At 52.5% G+C, this 21,849-nt stretch overlaps 2 protein-coding genes across 7 annotated transcripts in view; one reads left to right on the top strand and one right to left on the bottom strand.

Moving 5' to 3' along the window:
• Positions 1–2,716, bottom strand: part of USP47 (ubiquitin specific peptidase 47) — a 124,007-nt gene extending 121,291 nt beyond the window's left edge. For 2 of the 6 annotated variants that reach the window (XM_078783529.1, XM_078783530.1), the window contains exon 1: positions 2,486–2,716. In XM_078783529.1, the coding sequence (XP_078639655.1) occupies positions 2,486–2,527 (42 nt within the window). In that variant the 5' untranslated portion in view covers positions 2,528–2,716. Of the gene's footprint in view, positions 1–2,337 lie in introns of all 6 variants that reach the window. The other 4 variants (XM_068124835.2, XM_068124836.2, XM_078783532.1 and 1 more) reach the window with 3 other exon arrangements.
• A 15,496-nt stretch (positions 2,717–18,212) lies between these two features.
• Positions 18,213–21,849, top strand: part of RPL10A (ribosomal protein L10a) — a 16,402-nt gene continuing 12,765 nt past the window's right edge. The window contains exons 1-2 of the mRNA XM_068124844.2: positions 18,213–18,269; positions 18,531–18,608. Coding sequence (XP_067980945.1) covers positions 18,265–18,269; positions 18,531–18,608 — 83 coding nt within the window. The 5' untranslated portion in view covers positions 18,213–18,264. The remainder of the gene's footprint in view (positions 18,270–18,530; positions 18,609–21,849) is intronic.

Below are 21,849 nucleotides of genomic sequence, written 5' to 3'. Positions count from 1 at the left end.
GGTTTGGGTAGAACACACTCGTCTACGAACCTTCAACGTCAGTAGTTTGCAGTACGGGCAGATGCAAGCTATCACCTTTTTGGGCAAGTTCAGAAAGTTCTCCAACTCTTTCGTTTCTTTCTTGCCGGTACATTTTCAAGTATTTTCAGCTTCTCTTACAAGCTTTGTGCACCATTTTAGATAACAATCCTCATCTTGCACATACGATATACGTTCGGTGACCTCGATGAACCCTGATACCAGAGGTTTCTGCGCATGCCCGACGGAGCATTCTGGGAAGATTACGTCATTTTGAAAATCAAATATTCCAACCAGTCCTTCTATTTTAATCGTTGCTATCGAAACATTTGTAGAATTGTTTCACAACTATGTTGTAGGATATCAAAGAATGCAGATGAAAAAAACCAAGAGGCAAACAACTCGTTTAGCAATCTTTAAATCTTCAGGAGAAAAGTACAAACTCGATCAACATAGCAAGTTGTCCAAATTACCGAATCTATACATTGTTAGTTACAAAAATATACATCTCCATCAACATAAACCTCAGTGAACTGTGACATATGTTTTTTCGTCATACCAACTACATACTACAGCTTACATGTATAGATATAGAATATGACTGAAGCACACAGACTTATGCAAGCTAATAACCTTATTCCACCCACAATTTAAATGCTCAAAAAGTTAATGACCCATAAAGTGCGTCGGGCCATGATGGTGGCCGACACGCACAGGTCAAATGGCCACGATTGTGTCCCTACCAAATATGATCATATGGGCATGCTCCAGCCACTTTGTATGCAAATGAGTTTAAACTTATGTCAACCCAAATAACGAATCATGACCTTTCTTACAATGTACAGGGTGTTTCAAAAAGACCTGGACAACTTTGGTTGTTAATATATTTAGAACCACAAACGTTACAACGATACCTTTTGGTTTATATGATACAGAAACTCAAAGTTTTATACACACCATCAATACACTTCAATATCAATGTGAGCGCCGTTTGTCGCGCACAGGACATCAAGGTGGTACACGAGTTCCTGCCATGTTCGGTTCAGCATGGTTGTGTCCCCCAGTGCAAATGCAGCTGTGATCCGAGAGCAAAGATCCTGCAGATTCACCACTTTGGTGTTGTAGACAACATCTTTGATAAACCTCCACAGAAAGAAAATCAAGGGCGGAGAAGGGGGGGGATCATGTCTGGTGATTGTGGGGCCAGGCGGATGGTGCGTCTCGGCCAATCCAGCAACGTGGAAATTTTTCATTCAGGACGACTCAAACGACTAAAGCACAATGAGGGGGAGCGCCATCCTATTGAAAAATGATATTCGGTTGTAGGTCTTCAATCTGTAGGAAGGCGAATCCTCCAATGTGTTCATGTAAATGTTTGAGGTCACTGTATCCTCTGCAAAGAAAAGGGATCCATTAAGCTGTCATGGAGAAGGCCACACCACACATTGACCTTTGGACTGTCAGGTATGTGTTCAATGACCACGTGGGGGTTTTCAGAGCCCCAGATCCTCACATTCTGCTGGTTGACCTTTCTCGATACATGAAAGCAAGCATAGTCTGTGAACATTACCTTTTTCAAGTAATCTTCGGCATCGCCTATGTGACTGAGCATTTCCAAGGCATTTGGTTCGAGTTCCTGCAGAATCTGCACCTTATAGGTATAAACCTTCAGTCTTTTATGCAAATCCTGTGTACAGTGGTGGTTGGTAGCCCCAGTTCTCTGGATGATTGATTTTCTAGGACTTTGTTGAAATGATTCACGCACTCGTTCAACATCTGCTGCACTTCTGCTTGGTCGACCGGTACTTTTCTATTTCTGACAACGTCTAGTCTCCTTCAACCTTCTGTACCACTCTCTAATACTAGTCCACGATGGCGGATTCCTTCCATACCTTATACGGTATCGCACTGAACTTGCGTGTCGGATCTCATCTCGATGAACCATTCGACGCCACTGAACTTTCTCCTGTGGTCGCCACTTTATTTAAATTAAGCCACCACACCTGAAAATAGAGAAAACATGAGTTTCTGTATCCCATAAAACAAAGGGTATCGTATCATTTGGGGTACTAAATATATTAACAACCAAAGTTGTCCGGGTCTTTTTGGAACACCCTGGATATAATGCCCGGGGTAACTTATGAAAGCTTGCTCGTAATGGGTGAAGAAAAGCCGATAATAATAAAAACATTTCTGGGATACAAACCAGTAAACCCAGCACTTTAAGTTTATGGGTCAATACAGTAAATGAATACCATTTCGCCAACACAATTACAAATCAAAATACATCTCACTTGATACATTTCAAGATGTAAGTACCGGGTCTCGTCGCATTGATGATGCTTGATGACCGCCCGGCACAAGCCGGGTTTTACCACCATTACGGCATTAGTAAAAACCAATCGTTCTCATATTGTTTTCCCAGGCCGCGGCGTAATCACCGTCAGTACATTACAACATCTCTCACCTCAGTCGGCACTAACTGCGTCTCTTCGGCAGACCTCATCATCTTTTCACCCTATAAACAGGGGAAAAGTCCCACAGCCATGATGTAAACAACACCCACAACCGGCGAACAACCTAGGAAAAGTGAGCGCAAAAAAAGAAAAAAAAAAAAAATAAGAAAAAAATCTAGGCGAAAAAACCCATCGCCAACATGGCCAGAAATCTCGCGATAGTTTGAGAAACTGACGTACTCGTTTCGAAATGTATATTGGAGTTATGTTGAACATAATTTCATTTTATTTTTAGTATCTTTGCTTTTAGTATCTTTGCTTTGCTAAACTTGATATTCGGAATCCAAATCTTTTACGTAATTCCAAAATATACTGAAATTTGACACTGGCAAACAGCGATAGTGATTGTTTCACCGCCTAATAAAGTCTACCTTGTAATAGCGATAAAATATTCATCCTTCAGAGTAATTTGTGAAATATATATATTTTAAAAACCTTTATAGGAAATAATTTGTATTAAAACCTTTGTAGGAAAGAATTTGTATTTAATGCCACACGACTCACTCCCATGCTTACTATGACTATAAGCCAAGGATGTGTTCAGTTACCAATCAGCTAACTAGCGCTTGCCAAGCCAGCCGTTCCTTAACAACGCTTTCAAATGGAATTATGGAGTGCTTGCTTGAGTGTCGTCACAGACACAGAAAATCGTGCTTGGTTGAATTCATAGATATTGCTTCACTTAACACAATCGTTCTTTTTTTCAATATTAATGTTTTTCGGTCGACATTTTACAATCGATTGGCTCTGCCTCCCAAAACCACGGAGGTATATAATATGGAGAGCCAATTGGCCACCTCGCAGCATTAGCCGCCGTGAAGCCACCGGAAAGTCTGGCGGCCATATTGGGAAGCCGATTGTTTTGTAAACAAAGCCTGTCAAAGCAAAGGCGTGGCGCACTGATGATGCAGCTGGAGCGAATTTTAGGACCGCCGACTATTTAATTAATATAGAATACTAATATTTGAACTGATATTCGGGCTCAGAATCCCGTTCTTTAAGGAAATGGTGTTCATTAAGTTTGAAGTTGATTCCAGACGCATTTTTCCTGGGGAATCCAATGGTTTAGAGCTTGTTTGAAAAAAAAGTGCCCAAAATTACCGCTCGGTGTTCTTTATCGTTCTTCTCATGACCCAATCACCCACTAGTAGGAATAAGAATCCTGACATGTTACACCCCTGTTTAACTCCTGTCTTCACCTTGAACCATTCTGTTGTTTCACCTTGGTCGACGACCGCACATTGAAAGTCTTGGTAAAGGGCTTTTACAAGGTTCACTAATTTTCCAGGTATGCTGTATTTCTTCATTATGACCCAGACTTTCTCTCGGCAAGGAGTCGAAAGCTTTCTAGAAATCTATAAAATTGAGGTACATCGTCGTTTGCCATTCTTTGGCTTGTTCTATAATATTCCTCAATATAAAGATCTGATTTGTTGTCATGTTATATGATGTTACTTAATTCAGTCATTATATTGTAACTAAGATGTGTATGTTTCTATTACCGAGATGTTAGAAACCAGTCACATAAATGACATGAAACGCTGTCATGTAGTTAACCCACACAATTCTTGGGTTTCGGAAGTTTTTGCTATTCATAACATACAAGACTTACATGTTGCAATGGAACGTTCAGCAGGACATGGTAATTGTTACATGAATAATGGAGCGGAGATATAGACATCTCATGCAACACATCTTTTACAGTTTAAATATTTACATGAAGTGTTGGTGAACTCGCCATATCAGACAAAGGGCAACCCACTTGCCGACTTGATGTCATGTCGCATCAAGAGGCGCTTATATGCGGCAACAAACTGCCGGGCCGTTGGGTTATTCCCACTTCCACATGCAATGCGGACCGCTCCAAAGAAAAGTTCAATGTGGTCTTGGCTCATTTTGTACGTGAGCAGGTATCGCAGGGGAGATGAGGCAGGTTTGACATATGTGAAATACAAAATTGTGACACTCTCTATGCAGATCATGAAACCAATGAAGGGGGTTTTCAAACGCGTATTGGTCATAACTTGACCATTCATGTTTTTGATGTTGGACAAGTAACTGTAGGCAGTATCCAGGAATGGCAGGAAAAGTCCTTCTCGTGATGTCATGAGTGGTGCCTTGTAGTTTCGTGCCAATGGATTGCGAGAATTTAGAATGTCAAACAGTTTGTCCAATGTTTCAATGTATTGGCAGGTAGCCTCACTGCCCTGAAATTCTGATAGTTGCAAAGTGTCCCTGCAAAACCGAATTGCATCTGCCACACTAGTGCTCAATGTCTGAGCGCTGTGTCCATCTTCATGACATTGCTCTTCCACTCGATGTGTTTCCGGGAGAGCTTATTCCCCAGACGCAAGCCTTCCCTCTTCTGCAGATCAAAGAGTGCCTGGATGTATTTCCACGCGATGACTTTTTTGTTGCCATCCTCCATCATTTTCATGGATCCAAGACAGTTTCTTGCAAGTTTAAGCATGTGACATGCATCGAGTACTTCGAGTACTTCGGCTTCAGTCGGACGGTTTGACCAGTCCTGTCGAAGTCACTCTCATTGAAGTGATCACTGCACAGAACTGTGGTGCCTGGGGTGGGGTAGAAGGACTCCCTTCTCAGGGCAGATGTCCATCGAGAGCACAAGTTCTTATCCTTTGGAAACCTTGAAACAAAATACATTGTGGTCACAAAATGTGGTTGCGGGTCAAAACCTCAGAGGGCAGTCACAACATCCGAGTCAAAACGACTCCATATCAAAATAATATTTTGAGTTTCATATGTATAGTTAAATACAACTTCATCTGCTAATGTTTGCCATGTGTCGGACTTTCGTACCTTCCACAAGTAACCCCCATTTGCTCTTTCTGCTCACGAGTGACACAGGAGGGCATGGAAACCCTGACAGTAGTAGACTGGACAATTAAGTTAAGCTCATCACAAATTAAATCACTTGACAATGATCACGAGCTGACGAGTCAATCTCGATACTTCAATCTGAATCAATGAATGAGTCAATCAGACATCAGTCTGACATACTCACATAGCCCTAGTGAATACACAATACAGTTATATTTGAGATCTGTGTCGTATTGCACACCCTGCGCATGGTCTAACATCATCAAATTCAAACACAGTGTTCAAACTTCATTGAAACTTAATTACCTAGCCCCACCACCGTGACCACGCCAAAAACTGAAAAAGCAGAACACCCGCGATCGCGGTTTGTCACTTACTCGTGAAATGTGCATGTGGAGGCCTTCCCTGAGGTATTTGTGCAGTCAAATGCAACACACTGTGGCATTTTGAAACAGCGCGTTCACAAATAAGACTCCTTACAGTCGGTAAGCATCCAAAATGAATCAGAAATTGTGAGATCAGCTGATTGTGAGATCAAACACGGACGCAGAGTCGCAGACACAATCGGCTTCCCAATATGGCCGCCAAGCAACTTCCGCTAGCTTCAGCCGACAGCCATCATTGGCTCTCCAGGTTTATTATATACCTCCGTGCCCAAAACACGTCGATCTATTACCCACGTGACTTTTACGTCATCGAGGGAATTTTTTTTTTTTTTTGTGTGTTGTTTTTATAATTATTTTGACAATCAAAGGATTATTGATCAGGACAATCTTCGTCAAATTCACTTTCTGACGAGTCTGAAATGAGTTGTGAGGCCATTATCCGTTGCAGCCTGTCATCCTTCTGCGGTTGGCGAAATGACTACCAGGGTACTGGGTCCTCTCTCAAGGAGGTTGGTGGAAGGATTTGCACTCCGGCCGCCGTAAAAAAAACACCTCATTCCGTAGCACACACAGCTGGTGTGTGTTGGGATTGTGCTGAAGAGTCGGCCAAGTTCGCAGCGATGTGCTGATCCAGCGCACGCTCCCATATATATATATATATGTTATATTAAAGCGCGGCGTTACGCGCGCTGCTTGTGAGCAAGGAGGAAGCGGACAAGCGGTAACATATAAACGTCTTTATTGTAAGAGCACACTGTAACACTGAACTGCTCCGGGCTGGTCGCTTGGTGTATATCATGAGGCCACGCCTACCCCTCGGGCGTGGCCACCGCCCACTTGGTGCGTGGAATGATGTCACCACGCCAGTGGGCTTTTGTGTCCGCCACACGCGCCCCCCCAGAATTCCCGCGCACCTGGAGGGCCAGTTTGCGGGGCAGACGAATGACCCGGCCGAAGCGCCCCCTGGCGATCGGCGGCGTCCGGGGTGCAGGGATGCCAGGTGGGATGCCCCTGGCTGCCCTTGGGATGGGTGCAGGACCGGGGGGCAGCGTGGCGGCGGGGCTGGGCGGTGCCGGGGGTCCGCCCGCAGGAGGGCGGCCCCGACGTGGGGGTTAGGCCACTGGCGGTGGATGGTCCACATCGAGGTGGGCCGGCTTGAGGCGGTCTACCGAAACGCGGTCAGGAGTACCGCCGATGTCCAGGGTGAAGTGCTTCGCCCCGGTCTCCAGCACGCGGAAAGGCCCGTCGTACGGGGGCCGCAGTGGTGTCCGATGGGCATCGTGGCGGACGAAGACGTACTCCGCCGTGCGAAGCTCCGGGGCGACGTGCGTCGGTGGGTGCCCGTGGCATGCCGTTGGCACCAGGGCGAACCTCTGGGCGGTCTCTTGCAGAGCGGAGCGCTGCTGTGCCGCGGACCATGGTGCCGTGGAGTCGGGGAGGAACTCGCCCAGCACCCGCAGCGGTTGCCCGAAGACCAACTCCGCCGCGGATGCGCGCAGGTCCTCCTTGGGCGCCGTCCGGAGGCCCAGCAGGACCCAGGGGAGCCTGTCGACCCAGCCGCCGTCGCGGAGGGTGGCCCGGACCGCGGCCTTCAATGAACGGTGAAATCGCTCACACAGGCCGTTAGCCTGGGGGTGGTAGGCCGTGGTTCGGTGCAGCCGGACCCCGAGCCCCTGCGCAACCGCCCCCCAGAGCTCCGAGGTGAACTGGGGCCGCGGTCGGATGAGATGTCTGAGGGGGCGCCGAACCAGGCGACCCAGGTGGCGATGAAAGCCTGCGCGACATCGGCCGCCGTTGTCGACGCCAAGGGCACGGCCTCCGGCCACCGGGTGGTGCGGTCCACCATGGTGAGGACGTAGGTGAAACCCCGCGAGGGGGGCAGAGGTCCCACCAGGTCCACGTGGACGTGGTCAAACCGGCGTTCCGGCACCGTGAACGGGGCCAACGGGGCCTGGGTGTGCCGGTGCACCTTGGCGCGCTGGCACGCGAGACACGTCCTGGCCCAGCCGCGGACGGCCTTCCGGAGGCCATGCCAGACGAACTTGTCGGCGATCAGCCTTTGGGAGGCCCTCGCGCCCGGGTGGGACAGGCCGTGGATGACGTCAAACACCTGGCGCTGCCAGCCCGCGGGCACGATGGGGCGAGGACGCCCGAGGGAGACGTCGCACAAGAGGGCCACGCCCGCGCCGTCGAACGGCACCTCGGTGACGCGGAGGCCCGTGACGGCGGTCCGCAAGGCCTGGACGTCGGGGTCAGCGGCCTGGTCCGCTGCCATCCGGGCATAGTCGATGCCGAGGTGGACTGCGTGGGCGACGGCCCGGGAAAGGCAATCCGCCACCGGGTTGTCCTTCCCCGCGACGTGCTGGATGTCCGTCGTGTACTCGGACACGGCCGAGAGGTGACGCTGCTGCCGGGCCGACCACGGCTCGGTGACCTTGCCCATCGCGAAGATCAGCGGCTTGTGGACGACGAAGGCAGTGAACGCCCGGCCCTCGAGCAGATGGCGGAAGTGCCTGACCGCCAAGTGAAGTCCGAGCAACTAGCGGTCGAAGGTACTGTAACGGCGTTCGGGCGGGCGAAGCTGCCGGCTAAAGAACGCCAGCGGTTGCCAAGCTCCACGCACCCATTGCTCGTGCACCGCGCCCACTGCGTAGTCCGAGGCATCGGTGGTGAGGGCGATCGGTGCATCGGGCGCCGGGTGCACGAGCATGGTGGTGTTAGCCAAGGCGAGCTTCGCGCCCGTGAACGCCGTGTCCATCTGCTCGGTCCAGGTAACGTCGCCTTTGCCCGGCTTACCTCGGAGAGCTTCGTGCAGGGGGCGCAGGAGCTGGGCGATACGGGGCAGGAACCGATGTTAAAAGTTCACCATGCCCAGGAACTCCTGCAGCCCTCTGATCGTGCGGGGGCGCGGAAACCCCTTCACCGCCTCCACCTTGGCCGGCAGGGGGACGGCTCCGTGCCTGGTGACACGGTGCCCCAGAAAATCGATTGTGGCGGTGCCGAACCGGCACTTTGCGGGGTTCACAATCAGGCCATGCTGGCCCAGGCGTTCGAAGAGCGTGCGGAGGTGGCGTAGGTGCTCTTCGCGGGACGCGCTGGCGACGAGGATATCGTCCAGGTAGACGTAGACAAAATCCAAGTCGCGCAGGACGCTGTCCATCAATCGCTGGAATGCTTGAGCCGCATTCTTCAGACCGAAGGGCATGCGCAGGAACTCGAAGAGTCCAAATGGCGTGATGACCGCCGTCTTCGGGACGTCCTCCGGCCTGACGGGGACCTGATGGTAGCCGCGTATGAGGTCCACCTTCGAGAAGAAGGACCTGCCCGCCAAACGGGCGGAAAAGTCCTGAATGTGGGGGACGGGGTAGCGGTCGGGAGTCGTGGCGTCATTGAGACGGCGATAGTCCCCGCACGGTCGCCATCCCCCGCCGGGCTTCGGCACGATGTGCAGCGGCGACGCCCAAGCGCTCTCTGAGCGCCGAACGATGCCGAGTCGCTCCAGGGTAGCGAACGCCGCTTTTGCCACCGCCAGCTTCGTCGGCTCGAGGCGGCGTGCCCGGGCGTAGACCGGTGGCCCAACGGTGGGGATGTGATGGGCCACCCCGTGCTTGACGGCCCCGCCGAGAAGGTGGGCCGCGTGAGGGCCGGGAAGCCGGCGAGGAGGCGGGTGAATGCGTCCGCTGCCGGAAGCGTACAGACCAACGTGGCCGGAACCGAATCGTTCGGCAAGCCGCTTGGCAAGCCGCTCGTTGAGCTGGGCAACGCACAAGCGAGCGAGCTGAACGTCTCGGCCTGGACAAGCCGTCTGCACTTGACGTCGACCAGGAGCCCATTAGCGCACAGGAAGTCCGTGCCAAGCAGTGCCATGGGCACGTCGGCGGTGACGAACGTCCATCGGAAAACCTGCCCTCCAAACCGCAGAGAGAGGCAGCGTTTTCCGTACGTACGGATGGGCGTCCCGTTCGCGGCAAGCAGCGCGGGGCCCCCACCCGCGGCGTGCTTGTCTGACGTGCCGGCGGGAATGACTCACCTGCGCTCCCGTGTCGCACAGGTAACGGCGTCCGGAGAAGGTGTCCGTTATGAACAGCAGGCTGCTCGAACGGCCGGCGCTCATCGCCACTATTGAGCGCCGGCCCGGGCGTTTCCCGACCCGTTGAAGGAGCACGGCGGATGACACCGCCGAGCTTCGTGGCCGAACGTGGCGTGGAACCAGCACCAGGTGGTGGAGCTGGAGGAGCGCGGCTGGCTCCGCCAGGCCGGTGGAGTTGGCGGGTTTCCCCGCGGTGGCGGTTTTCGCCGCGGCGGTGGGCGGGGCGTGGCGGCGTTCACGAGGTGCGTATCAGCATGCTGCTGAACATCAGCGTGCTGTAGAAGCTGATGCTGTGGAACATGCTGCTGAACATCAGCGTCGAGGGCCGTGACGGCCACGCCGACGCTCGCCCGCGTGTCCGAAGCGGCGAAATACCTGTCCGCCTCGGCTGCCAATGCTCGGGGTTCCGTTAGCTCGGTCCCGGCCAACGCGAGACGAACCTGCGCTGGAAGTTGGCGCCGGAAAAGCGCCCGGAATAGCGAACCGGGGGCTTCGTCGCCCAACAGTGACAGCATATGGTCCATTCGGACCGACGGGCGCGTCTCACCGAGCTCGGGGAGATCCAGGAGGCGGTCGGCCCGTGCGTCGTCCGTGAGGCCGAACGTGGCTAGGAGTAGCCGCTTGAGTGCCTCGTACTTGTAGCCGTCCGGTGGGTGGCGAAGGACGGACACAACTCGAGCGGCCGTGCCGGGCCCGAGGGAGGCGACGACATGGCAGTAGCGCAGGTCGTCGTTGGTGAGGCGCCGAAGCTGAAATTGGGCTTCGGCTTGAACGAACCAGACTTCGGCCTGGGCCTCCCAAAATTCGGGAAGTTTAATCGCCATTGCCTTGTCGTTGGCCATTGCAATGGCGTCGTGTTCGGAAGGATCGCTACGGCAGATCCAACGTCGAGGGTCACCAGTAAAGCGCGGCGTTACGCGCGCTGCTTGTGAGCAAGGAGGAAGCGGACAAGCGGTAACATATAAACGTCTTTATTGTAAGAGCACACTGTAACACTGAACTGCTCCGGGCTGGTCGCCCGGTGTATATCATGAGGCCACGCCTACCCCTCGGGCGTGGCCACCGCCCACTTGGTGCGTGGAATGATGTCACCACGCCAGTGGGCTTTTGTGTCCGCCACAATATATATATACACTGAACAGCAAAAGAAACGTCAGTCAGTATCTATATTTTGGAGTCTTTATTTTCAAGTCATGATCAACATGAATTGAGATTTAAGATCAACAGGAAACATTACAGGTATGGTCACCACAGTTCAAACAATAATGTGAAATGTTCTGAATAAGAAAAACACAAGACCAGGTGAGAACAAGGGAGGTCAAAATCAGTATCTTGTGTGACCCCCGTGAGCGTTGATGACAGCCATACATCGTCTGTACATGGAGGAGATTAATCGGTTGATGAAGGCATTGGTCACTTGGGCCCACCCTCTGAGAAACGCCTGACTGAGTTGAGCTGCAGTTGTCAGCCTTGGTCGAACGTCATTCAGTCTTCTTTGAACCTCGTCCCACAAATGCTCTATCGGGTTTAAATCGGGGCTGAGCGCAGGCCAGTGCATGGTTTGGATGCCATTCTGTTGCAGGAAGTCCCTTGTTGCTCTGGCAGTGTGGGCACGGGCGTTGTCCTGCTGAAGACATGATTTCCGTGACGTCCAAAATGTGGCACAACGTGAGGTCTGAGGAGTTGATCGATGTAGCGAGCGGCTGTGACACCATTGCCTCTTCCTGGACCAATATTCTGGAACACCACAGGACCGACTTTGTGATTGAGAGCAATAGCACCCCATACCATGATGTTTGGACCACCCCACGAGTCTCTTTCCATCACACAGTCATCTGAGTAGCGTTCCCCATGTCTCCGCCAAACGCTCACTCTGCCATCTGCCGTGGAAACACAGTATCGGCTTTCGTCTGAGAAAAGAACGGTTTCCCACTGCTGGTAACGCCAATTTTGATGCTGTATGGCCCACTGTAGTCGGTCAGGGCAGTGTCGAGCTGTAAGAATGGGGCCACGATACGGCCTGTGACAACAGACATCCCTGTTCTTCAAACGTCGACGGACTGTATCACCACTAATGTGTCTCTGGTGGGTTCCAACTGTTTGGCTTGCAGTTTCTGTAGCCCTGGTAAAGCGATCTTGGATGTGATGACGCACAATCTGTCGATCCTGTCGTCGTGTTGTTACCCTCGGTCTGCCACTGCGTGGGCGGTCATCGGTGCTGTTGGTGGCCTGGTATCGTTCCTGTAACCTGAAGATGGTTCTCACGTTGACATGGAAAGCATTGGCAACCATTCGTGCAGTCTGTCCAGCATGCAATCTTCCAATAGCCTGGTCTCTCTGAATCCTCGTAAGTCTGGGCCTGGCGCTGGCATCGGAACATGAATGATGAACATGTAGCGGTTACCGGAAGCATGACACAATTACCGTGCACCGGCCGATGACGCAACCGGCGAGCGGTCACGTGTCCGGACTCGCCCGGGCGTATCCAGACTTGCCCATCTCGGGCGAACACGTGACTTACCGATTTTGCATACCCCGCCCCGCCTGAGAGGCGTGGCTTTTGTGTGTTCAATTTGCGATATAAATTGCCGCCCGTTCGAGGGGCAGATTCAGTGTGCTTTTGAGTTCTTTGGTTTTGAGCTAAATAAATAGCTAGGTGAAACTTCGTTCCTGTGTCGTCCATTTTGTCTGGCTTTATAGTGCAAGCACAGCTCCCACAATTGGTGACCCCTTTCTACGAACACGGCGATGGAGTCAGCTGTAGCTTTGAAGCTCGTGGGCTTTTGGGAATCTCACGCGGCCGTTTGGTTTGCTCAAGCCGATTCTCAATTCGCCCTGTGGAACATCACGGAGGACACGACAAGCTACCACCATGTGGTCTCTGCGCTCACCGCCTCCTCCGCTGCCCGGGTTCTGAGCTTCCTCCAGCACCCGCCGAACGCCGACAAATACGGCGCGCTTAAAGGCCTACTCCTCGGTGCGTTTGGACTCACGGAGACCGAACGCGCACGACAACTACTACACCTCCCGGAGCTGGGTGAGGCCCGTCCATCCGAAAGCATGGACCACATGCTTGCTCTTCTCGGTGACCACAGCCCAGACTTCCTCTTCCACGAGCTATTCCTCCAGCGGCTACCCGGGCAGGTACGGTTAGCTTTGGCTAATTCGCCCATCACGGACCCTCGCGCCCTGGCCAAGGAGGCCGATAAATTTTTCTCGGCCAGGCGACACGTCGGAGCGGCCGCCTGGAACCCTGGGCCGACCGAGGCAATGCCCGCGCCACGACCGGCGCCTCCCCCTGCCGAGTCCGCGCCACTGACGGCTGCGGCCGCCGCGACGCCCCGTCGACCGAACCCAACGCGACCGCCGGAGCCTCCACCAGAGCGGACCATGTGCTATTACCATGCCAGGTTCGGGCAGAAGGCCAGAACGTGCCGCCCACCGTGCACTTTCGGCGGGTCGGGAAACGACCAGGCCGGCGCTCGCTGCCTGCCATGAGCGTCGGCCATTCATGCAGCCTTCTGTTTATCACGGACACAGAGTCTGGGCGGCATTTTTTGTGTGACACCGGCGCTCAGCTGAGCGTGATACCCACCTCGGTGGAGGACAAACAGGCCGCGCTATGCGGCCTCGCCTTGGACGCCGCAAACGGCTCCTCCATCCGCACCTTCGGTTTGCACAGCGTCGCATTCTGCTTCGGGGGCCAGCGCTTCACGTGGGACTTCATCACGGCGAACGTGCCCATGGCCTTGCTGGGTGCAGATTTTCTTTGTGCGCATGGGCTTTTGGTTGACGTCAAACGGCGTCGGCTCATCAATGCAGAGACCGTCAGCTCGCTCGCTTGCTCATTGAGCGGCTCTGCTCCGACCAAGCTAGCCTGCGCGCTCCCGGCCGCAGACGATTTCACCCGCCTGCTCGCCGAGTTTCCCGCCCTCACGCAGCCGACGTTTTCGGCCGTCGCTGTCAAGCACGGCATCGAAAACCCCATCCCAACCACACATCCCCCGGTCTACGCCAGGGCTCGCCGCCTCGACCCGGCCAAACTCGCCGTGGCGGAGGCGGAATTTGACGCGCTGGAGCGATTGGGCATTGTGCGGCGCTCGAATAGCGCGTGGGCCTCGCCCCTGCACATCGTGCCCAAACAGGGTGGCGGATGGCGACCATGCGGCGATTACCGCCGCCTCAACGATGCCACCACCCCCGACCGGTACCCGATACCACACATACAGAACTTTTCCGCCCGTTTGGCGGGGCGGGTGATCTTCTCCAAGGTCGACCTTATTCGGGGCTACCACCAGGTACCTGTCCGGCCGGCCGACGTTCCGAAGACGGCTGTAATTACACCTTTTGGCCTCTTCGAGTTCCTCCGAATGCCGTTCGGCCTTAAGAACGCGGCCCAGGCCTTCCAGCGGCTGATGGACAGTGTGCTGCGCGATCTCACCTTTCTGTTCGTTTACCTGGATGACATTCTCATCGCCAGCACTTCCCGGGCGGAGCACCTCGTCCACCTGCACACGCTTTTCGAGCGCCTCGGCCAGCACGGCCTCATCATCAACCCGGCGAAATGCCAGTTTGGCGTAACGGACGTCGACTTCCTGGGGCACCGCATCATGAAGCGCGGGGCCGTCCCGCTGCCTACCAAGGTGGAGGCAGTCACAAGTTTCCCGCGCCCCTGCTCCATCAAGGCCCTACAGGAATTTTTGGGGATGGTAAATTTTTACCACCGGTTTGTGCCTCACGCCGCCCAACTCATGCGCCCCCTGTACGAAGCCCTCCAGGGCAAGCCGGCCAAGCACGACGTCGCCTGGACCACAGAGATGGACGCGGCATTCACGGGCGCTAAGCTGGCCCTCGCCAACGTGACCATGCTGGCACACCCGGCGCTTGACGCACCCATCGCCCTCACCGGACGCTTCTGACTACATGGTGGGCGCCGTGCATGAACAGTGGGTGAACGGGGCTTGGCAACCGTTCGCCACCGTTCGCCACTTCCGCCATCTTTTGGAGGGCCGCCCGTTCACGGCGTTTGTGGACCACAAACCCCTGGTCTTCGCCATGGCCAAGGTTACGGAGCCATGGTCGGCCCACCAGCAGCGCCACTCTCCGCCATGTCCGAATTTACGACGGACATCCGCCACGTTGCGGGCAAGGACAACGCTGTGGCCGATTGCCTTTCCCGGTCCGTCGCACACGCGGTCCACCTCGGGATCGACTATGCCCGGAGGGCGGAGGACCAGACCGCCAACCCCGACGTCCAGGCCTTGCGGACCGCCGTCACGGGCCTCCGCGTCACCGAGGTGCCGTTCGACGTCGCGGGCACTGCCCTCTTGTGCGACGTCTCCCTCGGCCGGCCTCGCCCCATCGTGCCGCTAGCTGGCAGCGCCCGGTTTTTGACGCCATCCACGGCCTGTCCCACCCGGGCACGAAGGCCTCCCAGAAGCTTGTCGCGGCGAAGTTCGTCTGGCACGGCCTCCGGAAGAACGTCCGCGACTAGGCCAGGACGTGCCTCGCGTGCCAGCGTGCGAAAGTCCACCGCCACACCCAAGCCCCTTTGGCCCCGTTTACGGTGCCTGAACGTCGGTTCGACCATGTCCACGTCGACTTGGTGGGACCTCTGCCCCCCTCGCGGGGTTTCACCCACCTCCTCACCATGGTGGACCGCACCACCCGGTGGCCGGAGGCCGTGCCATTGGCGGCGACGGCTGCGGCTGACGTCGCGCAAGCTTTCATCGCCACTTGGGTTGCCCAGTTCGGTGCCCCCTCGGACATCTCGTCCGACCGCGGCCCCCAGTTCACCTCGGAGCTCTGGGGAGCAGTGGCGCAAGGCCTCGGCATCAAGCTGCACCGCACCACGGCTTACCACCCCCAGGCCAACGGCCTGTGCGAGCGCTTCCATCGCTCAATGAAGGCCGCGCTCCGACGGCAGCTGGGCCGACAGGCTCACCTGGGTCCTGCTGGGCCTCAGGACGGCGCCCAAGGACGACCTGCGCGCGTCCTCGGCGGAGCTGGTCTTCGGACAACCACTGCAGGTACCGGGCGAATTTATCCCCGACTCCACGGCACCTTGGTCCGTGGCGCAACAGCGCTCCACCCTTCAGTAGACCGCCAGGAGGTTCGCCCCGGTGCCGACGGCACACCACGGTTGCCCGTCCTCCCACGTCGCCCCGGAGCTTCGCACGGCGGAGTACGTTTTTGTCAGGCACGACGCCCACCGGGCACCGCTGCAGCCCCCGTACGACGGGCCCTTCTGCGTGCTGGAGACCGGGGACAAGCATTTCACCGTGGACATCGGCGGTACTCCGGATCGTATCTCCGTGGACCGCCTCAAGCCGGCCCACCTCGACCTGGACCACCCCCCGCAAGCAGCTCTGCCTCCGCGTCGAGGCCGCCCCCTGGCGGGCAGACCCCCGGCACCCCCCATCCCTGCCGTCCCGCTACCCCCCAGCTCTGCACGCATCGCCAGGGGGCGTTTCGGCCGGGTCATCCGGCTTCCCCGCAAGCTCACCCTTCAGGTGCGCGGGAATTCTGGGGGGGCGCATGTGGCGGACACAATACCAGTGGGCAATAATTCCACGCACCAGTGGGTGGCGCGAGCGGTCGGCGTGGAAGCGCGACTCGGGCCACGCCCGGAGCAAAGGCGTCACGAGGCGCAGCGTGAAACTGAGATACATGCCCCGCCTTTCGGCCGACCGGCTACGCCCGGGGGCAAGGCGTGGCCTCGGGACATATATGCGGGCTCGAAAGTCGAGCCCGCCCAGTGCTGACGTGCGAGCTGATAATGAAGTGTTTTGGTTTGTTCAACGCGTTGTGGCCTACCTTATTGGCAAACGAGTTGTGTGTGCACTGATCGATCGAAATTGATCTTTCTTCCTAACTCTTACTCGGACAAGCAAATCCCCTATGCCATCCATAATGGTACACTCTATCCATACACCACATCCTCCCTTCCGTGGATGTTCCACGGGTTTCGGCTAGTATATTATTAAACCTTAAAAGTCGAATAGAACGTCGTTTGTTAATTATATGTTTAGAAAATAACATTTTAAAAAGCGTTACAATTCGAGGTTATCTATCTATAATTCCACTAATCTCTGTGTGTATGTATGTATGTATGTATGTATGTATGTATGTATGTATGTATGTTTGTCTGTGACCGCTGTTTCTCGACAACCACGGGTCCGATATACTTGAAACTTGCCAGGTATATTGCTGGGGACCCGAGGATGTGCCTTTTCAAGGTTTCATATTAATCGGACAAGTAGTTACCGAGCTATGTCCAAAAAACGATTCAACCAATCAGAGAGCAGCGAGTTATCACGTGTGCCGAACGTGCCGAACAGACTCTGCCTCGGACGGCACATTTGAGAGCGTATTCATTTATTTCACGTTGGCAAACTATGTTGCCGCTATGTTGGCGTTAAACTATGTTTTACAACTAATTAAAACTAATTTGCGATTCTTTCGCTTTCCTGCGCGTTTGTGCACGCTATGGCGATTTCTTTACCAAACTCCGCAAGCCGTTCGCTTTGGACCAAACCATTTCATGTAAATAGAGGGGGGGGATTGTCACCGTACTCGCAAGCCGTTCGCTTTGGACCAAACCATTTCATGTAAATAGAGGGGGGGGGATATAATTTTAGATATAGATATAGTACGGGCATGCCCTAGTTGTATAAATGCTGGAAAGTTTCATTATAATAGCAAGGACCCGCAGAACAGATTTCTAAAGAAACCCTCCCTTTTTGGGCGGTGTATAGGCAACGAAGAACTGTCTCGCATGCTCTCAGAAGTTTATGTTTTAGCAATGTGAAGGTATGGCATGGCGATTGTGAATGTGGCAGATTCGACGATGTCTTCGGCCTGAACTGCATGAAAATCAAAATTCCGGTGGGTGGAGTCAGCCATCCCACTCATGTCGTCGTTGTGGGTGAGTCAGGCCAACTGTCTCACCAATGGGCGGAGGAAACAGATGGACAGAAAACGATTACTACTTTAATATACTGTATAAAAAATGTATCATAAATATTAAAATATATATTCAAATTGGATATATAGACGATATTTAAATAATTGTAAATCGGTGTATTTTTATTTTTCGGCTTTATCACACTTTGTATTCAACTCTTATTTTAAATGCTTACGACGATTTGTTGTATTTTACCTGAGGGAATCGCCATTGCAAACACGTGACCCCTGCATGACGTTTGCAAGGATGTTAGAGGGATATGTAATTAAAACAATGCTTGAAATAAAAATATATTAACCGCAGACAAAAACGGAAAGTACATCGTTTTGTGAAACGGCTGTATAGTTACCCAAATAAAAAATATATAGTATAATTACCCGAATCGTTCCTTCCGGCGGAAGTGATTCTCTTTCCGGTTTGGGATTCTGCTGTACGGACGACAAGATGAGGTCTGTTTTTGAATCTCCCGACATCCTCATGAGTAAACGGAATTTAGGATTAGTAAACGTGTTTGTACCTAGTCTATGATCTAAAGAGTCATATGTGTTTCATGGAAGGCAATTTTTATTCATGTGCAGTAAATAGACGGTGCTCTTCTTGACGCGTGTTCTGACTGTCCCATCATGGAGAGCATAAGTGAACCGCGATGCTGTCTGCCACCTCTTGCTTATTCCCTCTCTTCTCATATATTATTACTGTTTCACTTGTAGCAGCGTCAAAGTTTCTCGAGAAACGCTCTATGAAGCTGCGAAAGAGGTTCTGAGTGGAGCGCGGTTCAAGAAGCGGAGGTGAGTAGTGGTATTTGGGGTTTTATCAACCCTAGAGTATTTCTAGATAGGGTGGGGGAGGAGGAGGAGGGAGGTCCATTATAAGGGGTGAGGTCCAATCCAATGGTACCGAATTTCTGTCCTGCCTCGACCACGATACTCCTCCACTTTCCTCTACCCTCAGCCAACTCTCCAACCACTCCACGTCACTGATATACCTCCTCACACAATCCTCCCATCTCAACCATGGTCTACCCCTTTTCCGCCTACCTTGTTCCCTCAACCTATCCACTCTCTTTTCCATTCTTTCTTCCCCCATCTGCACCAAATGTCCAGCCCATCTCAGCCGGCATTTCACCAATCGCCCCGTCAAGCTCATTCGCACACCCAATCTCCTCCCTCAGTTCCTCCATCCTCCTTCTATCCACCCTCTTCACTCCAGCAATCCTCCTGACCCAGTTGTTCTTACAAACCTGCAGCCTCTGTTGTTGTCTCTCTGTCATTGCTACCGTCTCGAGACCGTAAACGTTAGCTGATATACGAACCAGAACTTTCCCTTTCAATTTCCTTGATATTTGTGTCCGCCATTAATCCCTCCAACGTCCTCCATGTATTTGCACCAATATGTATCCTCCGCACCGCTCCCTCTGAACTATCAACCCGATCACTACCCCCACCCCTCAGATACTCAAATCGATTTCCCTGCGTGGTCTCCTTCCTAATGTAAGCTGAGGTTCATTTCCTTTCTCTGTTGCCCGACCCACATTACCTCCGGCTTTTCCCTGCTCTTCTTCACTCCACATTTCCAGAAAACCTCCTTCCACTCCCTCAGTACCAACTATATCTCCCACTTACTCTCATCTGCAACAGCGAGATTGTCTGCATACAACAGCTTCCCCCGAATACCCTTCACGTATATCCTCCATCCTGTTTACCAGCTCCATCGCCATGATAAACATGAGTGGATTGAGAGCGCTTTCCTGCCTCAAACCAATGTTCACACTGTACTCCGACATACTACGAACAACCAAAGCTCTTCCCTTCATTCCCACATGCATTCCTTCCACCAACCTAACTTCTGCCTTCAGGACTCCCATCTAAGTGTTGCAATCACGATCTCCTAGATCTTCAGATCCACAAATCCTAATGCCATTTCACTTTGCACCTCCAATCTATTCTCCACCAGCTGTCTCATCGTGATCATCCCATCCGTGATCCCACAACCCTTTCTGAATCCCTGTTCGTTTTCGCCTTCCTTCCTCTACATACTCTTCCTTATCCTCCCATCTATAATCCTCTCCTATAGGTTCATGGCATGGCTTGGCATCTTAATAATGCCTTTGTACCCCTCTGGATCCTGGACATCACCTATCCTCTTCCATACTGGCACAATTATCCCTATCTTCCAGAATCGATCCTTCTCTCGTACATATATTCAACAGACTCTTCATCAACTAACTCCAACTTCTCCCACTGCAATTTGCATCTCCATACTTACCTCATCAATGCCTGGCACTCTTCCCTTCCTCCTTTTTAATGCTATCCATACTAATTCTTCTTTGCCCTGTATATAACATGGTCGCTCCAGCTTGACAGTTTCCTCCCAGGTTCAACAGCACCTTAAAGTAGCCTTCCCATACATTCAATACTCCACTGTCACAAGCTTCCTTTCGCCATCCTTAATCACTGCCCCTTCCCCTTAACATCACTACCATTCTTGTCATGAGCCAATTTATAGATCCTTCTTCTTCCCACCATCCTCCTCAAACTTGCCATCCACATCTGTTTCCCTATCATTCCTTGCCTTATCCACAGCTCTCTTTACTGCTTTTTAAAAAATATTACCCATGCAATTGCATCAACCCTGCATCTGGTTGTCCCCCTCTATCCTTGATCTTCTCTGTCTTCTTGAAAACTCCATTACTTCCTCCATCCACCATACCTGGTTTATATTCCTTGTTGATGTTCTTCCACACAAACCTGCAATTCCATAAAGTCCTTTCTGTGCTTATTTGCTAAGTTCCTCGTATTTGGCCTTTACCCTCTTTATATTCTATTTCTTTTTCATATTTATTTCGCTTTTTGACAGGGTGCCCCGGGAAATGGTGCAATGGTCAATGAGAAAGTTACGTGTAGAGGATTGGTTAGTCAGTGTAGTCATGGCGATGTATGATGGATAAAAAACTGCTGTGAGGGTAAATGGAGTGCAGAGTGAGGACTTTGAAGTGAAGGTGGGTGTTCACCAGGTGCCAGTCTTAAACTCAATCTTATTCATCTTGGTTCTTGAGGCCTATCACAGGAATTTAGAGGAGACTTACCTTGGGAGCTCCTGTATGCTGATGACTTGGTTCTGATGGCCGATAGTGTGAGAGAGGTAATGGGTAAATATCCAGTATGGAGGCCAGAGGTTTGAAAGTGAATACAACAAAAACAAAAGCACTGATTGGTGGGGTGGGAGAAGAAACTGGAAAAAAGGGGGAGGTGGACCTGTGCTGTTTGTAAAAAATAAATAAATAAATTTAAAATGTGCAGGTAGCAACCTGATATTGTATAAATACTGTGACTGCTGGGTGCACAAGAGGAGTAGTGGCATCAGGGGTAGAGTGCAGGTGGTTCCTGACTTAAAATATACTGTCTGCACAGGTAAACAAGTGGCACCATTCAGAGTGGAAAGATTAGTTGATGGGGACATATCCTTGGAATGTGTAGATAAATCTTGTTACCTTGGTGATATGATTGCTGCAGGTGGTGGTGCAGAGGCAGCAGTGATTGCAAGAATTAGAAGTGGTTGGAGGAAGGTTAGGGAGTTGTTTCTCCTATTGACATCAATGGGGATCTCTCTCCAACGAAAGGGAAAGCTTTATGCATTTTGCGTTCGAAGCGCGATGTTGTATGGCAGTGAAACCTGAATTATCAAATCGGAGGATGAACGGAGGTGTGAACGAAATGTAATGACAATGGTGAGATGAATGTGTAACGTGACACTGAAGGATAGGAAACCAAATGTGGAATCAAGAGATAGGTTTGGTATAGAGAGCATAAATGAGGTTAGGGTTAGGTTGAGGTGGTTCGGACACGTCAAAAGGATGGGGGAGGACAGCTGTGTGAAGAGGTGTATGAATGGGAAGGGGAGCTAGAGGCCATCCGAGGAAAACATGGAATAAGTTGCTGAGAGATAATATCAGAGTTAAAGGACTAAAGAGGGCGAGCAACGGATCGTGCAGCTGGAAAGCAGCCATAAGGTGAATCACGGCTTACACAT

Source organism: Myxine glutinosa, chromosome 8 (genome assembly GCF_964187855.1).
Source record: "Myxine glutinosa chromosome 8, kmMyxGlut1.1, whole genome shotgun sequence".
Taxonomy (NCBI): Eukaryota; Metazoa; Chordata; class Myxini; order Myxiniformes; family Myxinidae; genus Myxine; species Myxine glutinosa.
This window is presented reverse-complemented; position numbering and strand designations above follow the sequence as displayed.